This window comes from Martes martes, assembly GCF_963455335.1.
Source record: "Martes martes genome assembly, chromosome: 14".
Lineage (NCBI taxonomy): Eukaryota > Metazoa > Chordata > Mammalia > Carnivora > Mustelidae > Martes > Martes martes.
The window spans coordinates 27334438-27349965 of record NC_137902.1 but is presented as its reverse complement, the minus strand read 5'-3'; the positions used below and the strand labels follow the sequence as shown (position 1 = coordinate 27349965).

Here is a 15528-nt window from a genome sequence, read left to right as displayed (position 1 = left end):
GGCTTTGTGGGGTTTTTAAAAAAAATTTTCTACCAATTTTATGGAGACTCTTGCATATTTATTTTTAGGATTTGACTTGTATACTAATATTTTCCCATTTGTATATGTGTGTATGTGTATCTATCTGCAACCCAATACTTCTTTTCCCCAATAACGTTTAATTTTTAAAACCACTTAATTACCTAAATTTTTATATTATCTGCTAAGTGTCAGTGGTAACAAAAAATATGACTATTAAAAATATGGATATTGTATGAAGTGAAAAGTGGGAAAAACACAAGAACTTTCTATTCTGGGCCTTAAGATAGCATTTCAAACAATCTCATATTTGGTAAGAACTAGATATTCCAGTACAGCCTTTTATTCATTTTTTTCATATTGCTGGCATTTTTTGAGTGCCAGCTCTGCCAGGTACTGGAGAGAACAGCAATGAAAAAAATCCACATTTCTGATCTCATGAAAGCCACATTCCAGTACTATAGAGGAGAGAGTAAGTGGGTATATGTGTGAATGCATGTTTAGAGAGATATTATGTCAGATGGTGAGTGCTAGGAAGAAATATTAGGCTAGGGTAGGCACAGAGAAGTATAAAAAAAGCTTGCTTTTTTGATTTTTCGATATATATTTCTAAAAATCAAATTACCATATATATATATATATTTTATCTTTTTTTATCATTTTTTAATCTTTTTTTTTTTTACCATTTTTATCATATGTATATATATGATAATTAATGATGAGGGCCTTACTGGTCAGGTGAGGTCTGAGTAAAGATCTGAGAAGAAAGTAATGGAGTTAGCCTTGCCGCTATGCGGTAAAAGAGCACTCTGGGTGGAGAAAAGAGCAGGCGGTGCCGACTGGGGGGCAGGAGTGTTTACTTCCAGTGGTTAGGAGCTCACTACTTTGACCCCAGTAAATTTTTTTTTTAAACAGTCCTAATTAAATCAAAACTCGCCTCCCTGTGGTTTTTACATAGTAGTACTAATTATCTTTTCTAGAGCTTCCCAGAATATGCTGCATCTAACAGTCCTTCATTTATTTTAAAACAGCTTCATGACCCTCATCTCCCCCCAATACTAAGCTTTCTCCAGTCACTAAATATCTAGTCCCTTTACTGATCATCTTTCTGAATGACCTTTAGCTCCTAAAGCGTTTCCCCCAGAAATGGACATAAGCTTGAGATAAGGTCTTTCAAACAGTAGGTTCCAGTGAGACTCTTTCCCTTCTACCCACTGACATATTTCTGTTAACTGCAATTCCAGACTTCATCTGCTGTCATGCCAGAGCTTTGTTATTCTCTTAACTCTGCAATATCTCTTTTCTTAAACTTATAAGTAAGACTTTGCATCTATCTGTATTAATTTTTATCTTGTTGATGTGGGCCCTCATTATAGCCTTTAAAACCCTGATTATAACCTATAAGCATACTTTTGTTTAAGTGGTTTTTAATACTTTATGTATTTATTATTTGAAAAACTTAACTAATAACCATACATTAGTCACTTTTTCTGTGTAAAACACTTTGTCTCATCTTTCCTTTTCAATTCCAAGTCCATTTTTCATAATGGACAGATATACAACTTGTAACTATTTTTCTTTTTTAGAGAGTATGTCAGAATTTATTTTAATGCTGTGGTTCTAATGGTTTTTTTTAACCCTTCTTACCCAGAGAATACAAAACACTAATTCAGAAGGATATGTACATCCCAGTGTATATTGCAGCATTATGTACAGTAACCAAATTGTGGAAGCAGCCCAGGTATCCATCCATAGTGAGTGGATAAAAGAGATGTACATGCACACATGTGCACACGTACAAAGGAATATTATTCAACCATAAAAAAGGAATGAAATCTATGGTCCTTACATTTTTGTTAATTTAATTGTTAAAATGTAATTAAAATATTTGCATTTTCCTGAGTTTGTGAGTGTAAAACTAGAAGCACACTTTACTACTTCTTAAAAACTTTTTCAAAAGCAATTCATGTTTGTGAAAACTTAAAAGTAAAATGGCTTAATGCCATCCCAGTTTCCAGGGGTTATTAAATTTTAGTGTTGAGATTGTTCTCTGCATGTACATAGATTACTGTATGACAATATAAATAGAATATGGGTTTTGTGACTTATTTCAGATAACAACAAATTATTTATTTTCATGTCAGTATAAATATGTTGTCATCTTTTTTAATGGTTTTATAGTATTCTGTTGCCGTGTTACACTGTTTTATTTAACCCAGTCTCAATTGATAGACATGAGATTGTTGTATACACCTCTTTACACATTTATTTAATTATCTCCAAGTACTGGGTTGCCCACCTTAGAATTCATTACTGCCTAAAAATGATTGTTAACCAAAATTTGTCTCGTTTCCAACATGTCCTTGAATGGTGCTGCCCCCTAGTGGCAAAACATAACACAAACGTTATACCTGAGTTTTTGACACAGGCTGATTTTGAAAATGGCACAAACATACAAGTGATGCGAGTACAAACATACAATGATACAAATATGCCTGATTGAAACCAGAGTTTGTGTTATTCTCCCTTACACTTTAGATTTAAATTTACTATAATCATAATCTACAGCTCCAAAGCAAAAGGGAAACAAATGTTTTCCCCTGCAAAACCACTTTAAAATTACCTTCAGCCTGTCATATGATTCTCCTTTTTTTAAAGATTTATTTATTAGAGAGAGAGAGCGTGCATGCAAGTGCAAGCAGGGGGAGAGGGAGAACCTCCAGCAAACTCGTGCTGAGCGGGGAGCCTGACACAGGGCTTGATCTCACAGCCCTGAGATCATGACCTGAGCCAAAATCAAGAGTCATATGATTAACAGACTGAGCCGCCACCCAGGTGCCCATCATGTGATTCTTTAAAATGTTTTTTTATTTTTTATTTATATATTTTTTTTAAGATTTTATTTATTTATTTGAGAGTGAGTATATGAGCAAGCACAAGCAGGGGGAGCTGCAGAGGGAAAGGGAAAAGCAGACTCCCCACTGAGCAGGGAACCTGATGGCCTCAATTCCAGGACCCCGAGACCATGACCCGAGCCAAAGAGAGATGCTTAATGAACTGAACCATCCAAGCGCCCCTATTTTTTATTTTTTTTTTTAAGATTTTATTTATTTATTTGACAGACAGAGATCACAGGTAGGCAGAGAGGCAGGCAGAGAGAGAGGGAGGAAGCAGGCTCCCTGCTGAGCAGAGAGCCTGATGCGGGGCTCGATTCTAGGACCCTGAGACCATGACCTGAGCTGAAGGCAGAGGCTTTAACCCACTGAGCCACCCAGGCGCCCCATATTTTTTGTTTCTTAAAATATTTTTTAAACTTGAGATTTTGTTCCCCCCAAAATTCATTTTATACAGTTATATTAATTATTTGCCTCTGCATACAAATTTCTGTATGTAAAAAGACTAACCAGATCAAATTACTTTTTAAATTTTACCAAATTATACTGGACATGCTACCTCTTTCTTAGTACTCTTATGACCACTGGTTGTTATCAGTGTTCTTGATCATTAACAATCTTGAAGTCAAGCTTCTTTTTTTTTTTTTTTAAGATTTTTTTAAGATTTTAAGACTGAGCCACCTAGGTGCCAAAAGTCAAGCTTCTCTTAACAAGCTAATAACAGCTTGTCACTTCTCTTTGCATTTCTTTGATTGCTAGTGATATTGAACATCTTTTTTAAAAGTATATTGATAGGGACGCCTGGGTGGCTCAGTGGATTGAGCATCTGCCTTCAGTTCAGGTCATGATCCTAGGGTCCCGAGATTGAGTTCATCCAGCTCCCTGCTCAGCTCAGAGCCTGTTTCTCTCTCTGCCAGCTGCTCCCCTTGCTTGTGCTTGCTCTCTCTCTCCCTGACAAATAAATAAAAATTACAAATAAATAAATCATGGTTAATTTATTAATCATAAATAAATGGTTTATTGATATATTATTTTGCATATTTTTATTAGTGTGTGGTTTGATTTTTGCCTGTGATCAGTTATGGTTTTTGGATTTCATTGCACAAATGAACTAGAAAGGTATTTTTTGATCGTTTTCAGTTGTTTTATTTGTCTAATATAAATGAAAGTTGTAAAACCAGTCAGCATGTTAGAATGGAAAGGGCCCTGATTTTAGAATCAGACCTGAGTTTTAAGTTCCAACTCCTCATGTATTGTGTTGGGTATCTTAATCTCTCTGAGCCTATCTGCTCATGTGTAGTGTATGGCCACTTCATAAGGTTATTGTAAGTATTAAAATGGAATGCATATAAAATACATACTAAAGAAAATCCATAAAACACCTTTACATATGCCTGGCAAGTAGTAAATGCTCATTTTCTTTCTTCTTTTTTTTCTTCTTTTTTAATATTCTTACCTACTTTGGCAGATGATGTCGGTTCATACAGACTGTATTGTGTCTGTGCAGATTTTAAGTACATTGATGGAAATAACAATTAGAAATGGTGAGTATATAAATTTACTCTAATTAGCACTGTGAATTACAGGTTGCTATGTACAGTCTCTTTCGTATTGCTAAACATTTACGATATTCAGAAATACAGAACAAAAAGTAATTTTTTTGTGATCTAAAATCTTTAATAATGATAAGAAACTCCATTCAAAAATAAGTATCTGCAGTTTTCTAGTCGCATGGAGAAAAAGGGTATAAGATCTTGCAAGTGACAGCCCTAACCTGATATTTACCAACTCATGGGTTACTGTCCTGGGTAAATGCAAATAGTTACAAGTTTGTTATTTATTTAGCCAATTAACTTTAACTGGCTTATTGATGTGCAAGTATTGTACTGATTGTGCACTGAGGAGATTGAAAGTATCTACTACAAAAATGTTACAATTGTTTTATTATCTTTGAGATCCCTTAAAATGAAACGAGCATTGTGATTTACATCTTTCACTTGTTTTGAGGATTGGGACTGTATGGGCACTGAAGATGGTAAAATCTTCCTGTGTTAGGAGTAGTTGGTATTTTACCATTGTTATTTTCAGTCTTTTCAAAGTGTGTTACTTCTTGAGTTACACGCTTTTATTCATCATCACTCTCAAATACTTTCATAAATGTCGTTTCCTTCATATTTACTTGATAATCTCTAATTCCTATATGATCATTCTAAATAACTATATTGTCAACATATCATTACCAGATGTCCTTTCTGTAAAATCATTGTATAATCCATGTTTCATATGCAGACTGTCACCTTGCAATTGTGTGTTTGTGAACCTGGGATTTGGGATAAAATCATTTCTTCTGTTAACTAGATACCTTCAGCGATTCACCAGTTTGGCCCTGGATCCCATCATTATCTGATATAGCAGCTGTGTTTTTCAATATGGGAATTGATTTCAGATCTTTGTTTCCTCTGGAGAATCTTCAGCCAGACTTTAATGAAGACAATCTAGTGTAAGTTTTATTTTCATAATTAACTCCCAAAAACATTATTTTAAATAATTTGTAATATGATAACAGTAATATTCATTTGATAATTTCAGTACCCACTCTTGGTTTTTAAAATCTCTCAAAGTTGAAATGGATCTTGAATTAGATACATTCCTAACATCTGTCTTAATCTGAAAGTCATCATCAAGTTTAACAGGGAGGAAATAGAAACATTTAAAATTTTTTTATTTTTTTAAAATAAAACATTATTTGACATTATCCTGTTATTATTTGTCATTATCTGACATTATTTGCTTATTTGACATTATTTGTTGGCATTATTTGGCATTATTCTGTTGGCAATGCTGGCCAAAGCAATTAGATAAGAGAAAAAAATAGATATAAAAACTGGATATGAGTTGGTGAAAGTTTCATTATTTGCAGAAGTATGTTAATGTATGTAAAGAAGCCTAAGAGTCAGCTGAAATGCTGTAACAAATAAAAGAAACAAGAGAAATTGGTATAGGGCACCTAGCTGTCTCAGTCAGTAGAGCATGTGACTCTTGATGTCAGGGTTGTGAATTCAAGCCTCACATTAGACGTGGAGCCTGTTTTAAAAGGGGGAGGGGGGCGCCTGGGTGGCTCAGTCAGTTGGGTCACCAACTTTTGGTTTTGGCTCAGGCCGTGATCTCAGGGTTCTGGGATCAAGCTCCATATCAGTCTCTGCACTCAGTGAGGAGTCTGCTTAAGAGGCTCTCCCTCTCCTCCTCCTCCCACTGCCCCTCCTCCCACTCACCTGCTCCCTTGCTGTCTCTCTTTCTCTTGCTCTCTTGCTGTAAAATAAATAAATCTAAAAAACAGAGAGCAGGGTGCCTGGGTGGCTCAGTGGGATAAAGCCTCTGCCTTCACCTCAGGTCATGATCTCAGGGTCCTGGGATCGAGCGCCGCATCAAGCTCTCTGCTCAGCAAGGAGTCTGCTTCCTCCCCCTTCTTTGCCTGCCTCTGCCTACTTGTGATCTCTGTCTGTCAAATAAATAAATAAATCTTTAAAAGAAAATAGAGAAGTTGGTATGGATGCTGGGGTACAAAGTTTAAAAAGAGAAATTAATAACCTTCAGATATATGAACTATAGCTAGTCTAAAAGATAAATTGAGGGGTGGCTGGCTGGCTCTGTTGGTAGAGATCTCAGGGTCATGAGTTTGAGCCCCACCTTAGGGATAGAAATTACATTTAGAAGTTAAAAAAATAAAATATTTAAAAAAAAGATAAACTGGAAGAAAAGACTTCATTTACAACAGCAAGAAAAATATATGAAATACCTAGGAATAAACTTACATAGAAGAGACAGAGAGAGAGAGAGAGAGTGTGTGTGTGTGTGTGTGTGTGTGTGTGTGTGTGTATAAACATTACTAAGAGACAAAATAGAAGACCAAAATAAATGAAAGAGCATACCATGCTCTCAGGAAAATTCAACATTATAATATAAATAGATTAGAGCTCCTGACGTTAAACCATAAACTTAATGATATTTGAATAAGGAATGACAATGGGATAGGGGCGCCTGGGTGGCTCAGTGGGTTAAAGCCTCTGCCTTTGGCTCAGGTCATGATCTCAGGGTCCTGGGATCGAGCCCCACATCGGGCTCTCTGCTCAGCGGGGAGCCTGCTTCCTTCTCTCTCTCTGCCTGCCTCTCTGCCTACTTGTGGTCTCTGTCTGTCAAATAAATAAAAATTCTTAAAAAAAAAAAAAAAGAAAAGAAATGCCAATGGGATATTTTGTAGGAAAGGGGAGAGTTGATACTATATAAGTGATTCTAAAGTCATATGGAAAAAAATAATATCCAGAAAAGCTTTGAGCAAGAAGAGTTAGGAGGTAGGACTGGCCTTAGCAGATAATAGTATAAGACAAATGCAAAGTGCAAGGCTCTGTCAGTAGAAAAAAATAAGTCCAAAATAGAAGCAAATACATATAAATACTTCATGAATGTTAAAGATGCTATTTCCAGGGGCGCCTGGGTGGCTCAGTGGGTTAAAGCCTCTGCCTTTGGCTCAGGTCATGATCCCAGGGTCCTGGGATCGAGCCCCGCATTGGGATCTCTGCTGAGTGGGGAGCCTGCTTTCCCCTTCTCTCTCTGCCTGCCTCTCTGCCTACTTGTGATCTCTGTCTGTCAAATAAATAAATAAAAAATCTTTAAAAAAAAAAAAGATGCTATTTCCATAAATGAAAGAGTAGGCTATTAAGTATCTCATATTATCCATTACCTGGAAAACTGGGTAGCCATCTGAAAACAAATTTTGCATCCATACCTCAAACTGATAGAGCAAAGATTTAAATGTATACAATGAAACCGTAAAAATAATAGAAGAAACCAGCAGGTTTTTATAATCCTAGAAAAGGGGGAAATAATTTTGTGTATGAGCCTAACACTCAAAACCCATAAGAGGAAAATTAACTTATTTGACCAAAATAATTTGCCATGACAGTAATCACTATACACAGTCAAAAGAAAAACCTCAAAAGGGAGTGGGAGGGAGATCTATATTTATATGAATTTTTCATATTCATGCATATATGTATGAATGAAACAATTCTGGTTACAGATAAAAGTTTAGTTTCAAATTAATAAAAAGATCAGTAACCTATTAGAAAAATGGGCAAAGGAATAAACTGATCACAGAAATGAAAATGGTTCTTAAATATGAAAATATACTCATCTTCACTTCTGAGAAAAAGGTAAATTCTTGTTATTGCTAAACTCACCTCTCTAGTTCTCTTTCCATCCATACAGGATCCCTTCTTGCTCAGATGTAATCTGTATCTAAAAATATGTTGACTAGCTAATTTTCAGATAAAGACTATGTTCTATCACTAGGGAAAATAATGCTTTCTCAGCCAATCCAAAAAACCCAACCATTTCCCCCAAACATTACTAAAATATTCAAAACACCTATATTTAAAGTTAAAATACCAATTATTTTATTATTTAAGCTTTAATGAAATCAGTAACGTGGCAATGTGTTGTATGCAACAGATTTGAATCTTTCTTCAGTGTTGCAAGCAAGTACTGTAGTGGACATAGTGAAATAAAGGTTATAATGAATGCATTAAGACATAATACATGCAAATGATATTTAGCAAAATAGGTTTTTTTTTAATTGGTTACTTACCAGTTGAAGAGTTGCCCTCAGTTAGGATTGTTGACTACAGTGGGGTGGTGGCTGTGGCCACCGCTGCTGCGTAGTGGTAAGCACTGATGAGCACAGGTAAGCAAGGAGGAGCTGGTGAAGGGATGAGTGAACCATGATGAAATGTTTGTTTAAGCAACATGAGTACAAGACTGAATCCTGCTGAGATATGACCACACTCTTTTCACTAAGACTCACGTGCAACTTAACCATTTTTGTTGGGATATGTGAAATGTTTGAAAGCTCTTAAATTTTCAGGTAGGGAGAGTAAGATGCTGAAGGATAGTAGAACAGTTCTTTTCTTGAGCGTTTCTCTGTCAGATGTACAGACTTAAAATCTGAGTCACAACTAACCTCTTTCTCTCCTGCATTCCATCAGTTCTCACATCCCTGTGTTCTACTTCCTCTGCTTATGTCACAGCTATTTTTCCTTTTTTATTACCAGTGTTACTCTAATTCACATCCTCTTTTCATGCCGACCCTGGCAAAAAGATCTCCATTTCTCCAGGGGGTTTCTACCTCCCAAGATATTAATTGTTTTCACTGTTGCAGGATTCCTTTTATGAAACATAGCCTTGAACTTCTTTCTCCTATGTTCTCAGGCCTTTTACACCTTGTATTTAAGACTTTACAATTTGACCTATTTTCTATTTTGCTGTCCCTTTTGTTTTAGCCAAATCGATCTGCTTGCTGTTCCTCCGTATTGGTCATCATTGCATTGGCTCTTCCTCATACTGATCCCTCACCTCCACCCTCAGTGTCTGCTCACCAGAATGTTACCTCTCACTCTCACTGAAGCACTGTTTCTAAGAGCAAGACAGTCAGGGAGCCTGGGGGGCTCAGTCCATTAAGCATCTGCCTTCAGCTCATAATCCTGTGGTCTGGGAACAAGTTGTGCATGGGGCTCCCTGCTCAGCAGGAAGCCTGCTTTTCTCTCTGCTACCACCACCACCACCCCCACTTGTGGTCACTCTCGCTCGCTCTCAAATAAATCTTTTTTAAAAAGAGCAAGATAGTCTTATCTGTATGGAACAGATTAATAAATCACGGTACGATGATCATCATCATCACAACTACTAATGGTTACGTATTGCTTACTATGTGCCAGGCACAGTTCTAAGTGCTTAATGTATAGCACTTCATTTAATGGTCACTACAACTATTAGATAGTATTCTCAGTCCCATTTTACAGGCGAGTCAGGCACAGAAAGGTTAAGTAGTTTGCCTGAGGTTTACAGCTAAGAAGACACACAGGACTACCAAGCAGAGACTTTAAAAACTAAGAAAGCTTTTCATACATACTTAAAGAAATATAAGACCTACTAAGTGAAATAAAGAGAGGTACACAACAGTATGTAGTGTGCTGCCATTTAAATTAAAGGGGGGGGGCAAATAAATACGTAATTATTTGTATATACATAAAATGCCTGTGGAAGGAAGGACTAAAACTAGTAGTGATTATGGGGAGGGGAAATGGGTGACAAAAGGCCTAGACTGAGGACAGTTCTTCACAGTATACTGTGCCTTGATACCTTTTGAAGTTTTTTAGTTCTTTAACCATATGAAGTTATTATTAATTCAAAAAATTAACCAAGAAAATATCTCTTGAAGGCCAAATTCATGTGTCTCCTACTCCATGAACCTTCACTGATTGCCACAACCAGAACTGTGGTGCTTAGAATTGTTTCTTTGGATAGAGCTACCCTACAACCCAGCAATCGCACTACTGGGTATTTACCCCAAAGATACAAATGTAGTGATCCGAAGGGGCATGTGCACCCGAATGTTAATAGCAGCAATGTCCACAATAGCCAAACTATGGAAAGAACCTAGATGTCCATCAACAGATGAATGAATAAAGAAGATGTGGTATATATATACAACGGAATACCATGTAACCATCAAAAGAAATGAAATCTTGCCATTTGCGATGACTGACGTGGATGGAACTAGAGGGTATTATGCTTAGTGAAATAAGTCAATCAGAGAAAGACAATTATGATATGATCTCCCTAATATGAGGAAGTTGAGAGGCAACATGGGGGGTTTGGGGGGTAGGAAAGGAATAAATGAAACGAGATGGGATTGGGAGGGAGACAAACCATAAGAGACTCTTAATCTCACAAAACAAACAGGGTTGCGGGGACGGTGGATAGGGAGAGGGTGGTTGGGTTATGGACATTGGGGAAGGTATGGGCTATGGTGAGTGCTGTGAAGTGTAAACCTGGCGATTCACAGACCTGTACCCCTGGGGCTAATAATACATTATATGTTAATTTAAAAATTTTAAAAAGAATTGTTTCATATTCCTGTTTATTCATGAGACCTTTATTATGAGTTCTTTTATAGCCAGAAGCCACCTTCTACATAGTTCTCTGACACCAAGAACAGTGAGGATAGTGCCTTATAAAAAGTAGCTGTTCAAGAGAAAACTAACGCATAGAGATAGAAATTCAGATTAGGGTTTACCTGGAGTGGGAGATAGTAAAGTGACTTGGATCTAGCATGAAGGGACTTTTGTAGGTAATGAAAATGTTCTGCTACTTCTTTATTCTGTTGGCAGTTATACTACTACATATATATTTATCAAAACTTAAAATGGGTATATTCCTTTTATTATATGTAAATTATGCCTCAACAAAACTTTTTTGTTGTTCAGTGTTTCTTAAAATAATTATTTTGTGCCTGATTTCACATTGCTTTATTCACTTTTCAATAGTTCTGAAACACAGGTGACATTGGGTGGGGAAGGAAGTGAAGATCCATCTTGTAAGCCAATTTTTTCAACTCTTCCTGAAACCAACATTTTAAATGTGGTTAAGGTAGGGAAAAACTCTTCTTTATGACTTTATCACAGAACTGGAACCATTTAGTTTTGTGGTTAGTGGTTTTAAAACAAAATCACTAGTGTTTTACCAGGTGATTTCTAATCTTTGAAATTTGTTAGCAGTATTATTTGTATTAAATGTTGTTTTTGCTGTTTTTATTTTTTGTTTTAATATTAGGAGCGAAAGGGAACTTTATAGGTTAATATAGTTCTAGGATACCTTTCCCAAGAAGATTTTAGAAACCAATTATTTTTTAGAACCACTAATTATTTTAGAATTCGAATGTATGAAGAAAAAAAGTTATTACTTGTAACTTGGTGATTAAGAATTAGTAACAGCGTTGGGATGCCTGGGTGGCTCAGTCATTAAGCGTCTGCTTTCAGCTCAGGTGATGATCCCAGGGTCCTGGGATCAAGTCCCGCATCGGGCTCCCTGCTCTGTGGGAGGCCTGCTTCTCTCTCTCCCACTCACCCTGCTTGTGTTCCCTCTCTCACTATCTCTCTCTCTCTCTCTCTCAAATAAATAAAGAAAGAAAGAAATCTTTAAAAAAAAAAAAGAATTAGTAACAGTGTTAACACTTTTTAGTGGCTGAATCAAGTCAATGATACTGAACCATTAAAAAAAAAATCTCAAAAATGAAAATTGGAGAAGAAAATACTTATCATGTCACCTGATTTAACTATTAACACAAGTATTTCTTGCCTTCTTTTTTCTAAACATCTGATGTTTTGTTTTCTATAAGTTCTCTTTTATATTAGTTATCAGAAAGTTTTTATAATTTAAATTCTCCAAATAAAATATATCTCCTTAAGTTGTTTTGTCTCTGTACTTCTGTCACAGTTTCTAGGCTTGTGTACATCTATACATCCAGAAGGTTACCAGGATCGTGAAATAATTTTGCTGATTTTAATGTTGTTTAAAATGAGTTTGGAGAAACAGCTGAAACAGATTCCTCTAGTGGACTTTCAAAGCCTCCTGATAAATCTGATGAAAAACATTAGAGATTGGAACACAAAGGTAACCATACTTAAAGCTTTTATATTGGTGTTAGCGTTGGTTTTTTGTATATCGTCACAATTTGACTTTCATAGTGCATATGGAATTAATAGTTTCTAAGCTCAGTTAAGATCTCTGGCAGAGGGCACCTGGGTGGCTCGGTTGGTTGAGTGACTTGCCTTGGCTCAGGTCATGATCCTGGAGTCCCAGGATTGAGTCCCGCGTCGGGCTCTCGGCTCCATAGGGAGTCTACATCTCCCTCTGACCTTCTCCCCTCTTAACCTCTCTCTCTCTCTCTCGCAAATAAATGGATGGAATCTTAAAAAATTTTTTTTTTAATTTTTAAAAAAGATCTCTGGCAGATGAAAAATAAACTGAGAAGGGACTTACCTTTGTTGGAACTGTATTAAATTTATGATAACTGAATCTTCTCTAAAACTGAAAAAAAAAATGCGTTTATTGGGGATTTACTGGGGACCAAGCGTTAATGTAAGTGCTAGAGATACAGCCCTGGAAAAAGATAAATACATTGCCTTTATGGCAGTTTTATGTAGTTAGAGAATTAAATAATAAGGTAAATGTATATTATAATACCATGCCAGTTGTAAAAAGTGCTACAAATTAAAATAAAGTGGGACCTGGGTATAGAGAATAGCAAGGTAGTAAGTAATCTGCTGCTGTTTCAAATAAGGCAGCCAGGGAAGGCCCTTCTTAAGTTACCTTTGAGGAGAGACCTACATGAAATGATGAAGCAAAGTCACACATACAACAAAAATTTGAGTTGAACCCCTATAGCCATATTAAGGGTAAACGTATAATTGTTAGGTTTTTAAGAATTATATTTTTTAACCATTTTGATGGAAAATTTCAAACGTGCAAAATTAGACAAGTATGATGGACCCATAAGTACTTACCACTCAGGTTTAGCAATTGACAAGACATAATCAACTTTGTCTCATCTGTTACCCTCATCCCATACTTTCTTCCCTTACTCAGAGATTATTTTGAAGCAATTTTGTTAGACTTTAAATACTGAAATAGTTGAGGATCCCTAAAATGTAAGAAATCCCAGGTCAGGAACATGTATGATCTTCTGCAGCTCTCATTATACACCTGTAGAAACTGGTATTTGTATTTCGCTCGATTTAGGGGCACCTGGGTGGCTCAGTCAGATAAGCATCTGACTCTTGATTTCAGCTCAGGTCATGGTGTCAGGGTCCTAGGATGGAGCCTGCAGTCGGGCTTCACACTCAGCGGGGAGTCTGCTTGTGAATTCTCTCTCCATCTGCCTCTCCCTCCGCTAGCATGCACTGTCTCTCTCTCTCACAAATAAATAAATCTTAAATTAGATCTATTTAGATTTAGATTTGTTTTCTTCTGGGGAGGACTGTTTAGATATAGGCATAGGTATGACGTAGAACAAAACATGAAAGCCAAGTGAAATTCTGATAAATATATCTGTTCAGTGTGTTCCAAAGTTGAAGATAAAACTGAATCTGTGTACCATGCATGTTTTAGCAGGTTCTAGACTTCATGCGGTTTCTAAAAATGAGTGTTCTTTTTGTCATAATGCTCCCATAGGACAAGAAGGGATGTGAATGACTTGGTTCCACTTACCTATTTGAAAATCTTGCTCATTCTTTGTTTTCAGGTGCCTGAACTCTGTCTGGCCATAAATGAGCTATCTAATCATCCGCACAACCTTCTGTGGTTGGTACAGCTGGTCCCTAACTGGACATCACGTGGCAGGTATTGAAAATTGAGGATTAAACATTAAGAAAAATTTTATATTTACATTATTGAAATACTTTGGGGTCCTTTATTTCCTTTCATCATTCCTTGATTGTTAGATCAGTCTTTTATTTCTTAGTCAGGTGTGGGAAAAGGCATTGACAGCCTGATTCTAATCCTTAACATAGATCATTTTGTGATATTCTTGATTTTTAATTTTAGCTTATCTTATAACTTAATACAGGTGGCGCATATCATGAAAATGAATGAATTAGCTTTTTTCTTTCCTTTTTTTTTTCCTTTAGTAAACATAAATGTGAGCAATAAAATTTTCCTTCAGTAAATCAGCAGGGCCAAAGATAAAGGCTCTTAATGATTTGCCTGAGTTGCAGGCAATTCTAACTTTATGTACAAATATTTTACATGAAAATTTTACTGTTTTGTTAAAGTTTATATGTTGTTATACTGTCTTCTCTTGAAACACTAGCTGTGTTTCCAGTTAGAAGAACTTTGGGCTCATTCATTTGCTTCTCAAACAGTATTGATTAAAATGCATTCTAAATACTTTTAAATTCTAATTCCAGGCAACTAAGACAGTGCCTCAGCCTAGTGATTATTTCAAAGCTTTTGGATGAGAAACATGAAGATATCCCTAATGCCAGTAATCTGCAGGTATAAATAGTATTTTTGATTTCTTTTCATAAATGGAAAAGGCAGTGATGGTTCTTAAGTTCTGGGGTTAGATCTCAGTTCTCAAGCATGATATTACTCATATAATCTTTGGAATGGTACTTAACTAATGAGGTCCATTACATGGACATGATATCATACTCAGTAACATATAGATTGGTAGTGGACAATTAGATGAACTAATGTATAAATACTGGGAAAATCAAAACGTGTTCTATAAATAGGACTATTTATATAATTATCAAGGTTAGTTTTATCACAAGATTAGAACTTGCAGAACTATTTTACATTAATTGCATCTTTTACCTGTTTTAATATTAAATGTTCCTTAAACTATAGAGCTTAAACATGGCTGTCCTCTAGTAATTGTTCAGTAGTAAATACATCACGTATAGATGAGTGGGTTTAAATGTGTCCAACAGAAGCTCCACTGAAAGGTCCTGAAAGCTTTTTACAAACCTTAATAACACTAAGGGAGCTACAGGGGCTACACATAACTGGAATTTTAAAACTCAACATCTAACCGGTTTAGGTGTGTTCTTCTGTGAACTGCAATTCAGTACAAGATGCTCTGTTCTCTACTATGTCCGAGGAATAAAAAAATGAAATTAGAGACTCTGCTTTTGGAAACATAATCTAGGTTGAAACAAAATAAACCACTGCAGTATAGTGTAGTAAGAACAACGATAGAGGTATGCGCAGGGCGCTG

At 36.1% G+C, this 15528-nt stretch overlaps 1 protein-coding gene across 2 annotated transcripts in view; it reads left to right on the top strand.

The window, feature by feature from the left end:
- Positions 1-15528, top strand: part of SLF2 (SMC5-SMC6 complex localization factor 2) — a 44441-nt gene that overhangs the window by 17998 nt on the left and 10915 nt on the right. For both annotated transcript variants that reach the window (XM_080823007.1, XM_080823006.1), the window contains exons 10-15: positions 4381-4456; positions 5271-5412; positions 11294-11396; positions 12243-12419; positions 14050-14147; positions 14714-14801. In XM_080823007.1, coding sequence (XP_080679133.1) covers positions 4381-4456; positions 5271-5412; positions 11294-11396; positions 12243-12419; positions 14050-14147; positions 14714-14801 — 684 coding nt within the window. The remainder of the gene's footprint in view (positions 1-4380; positions 4457-5270; positions 5413-11293; positions 11397-12242; positions 12420-14049; positions 14148-14713; positions 14802-15528) is intronic.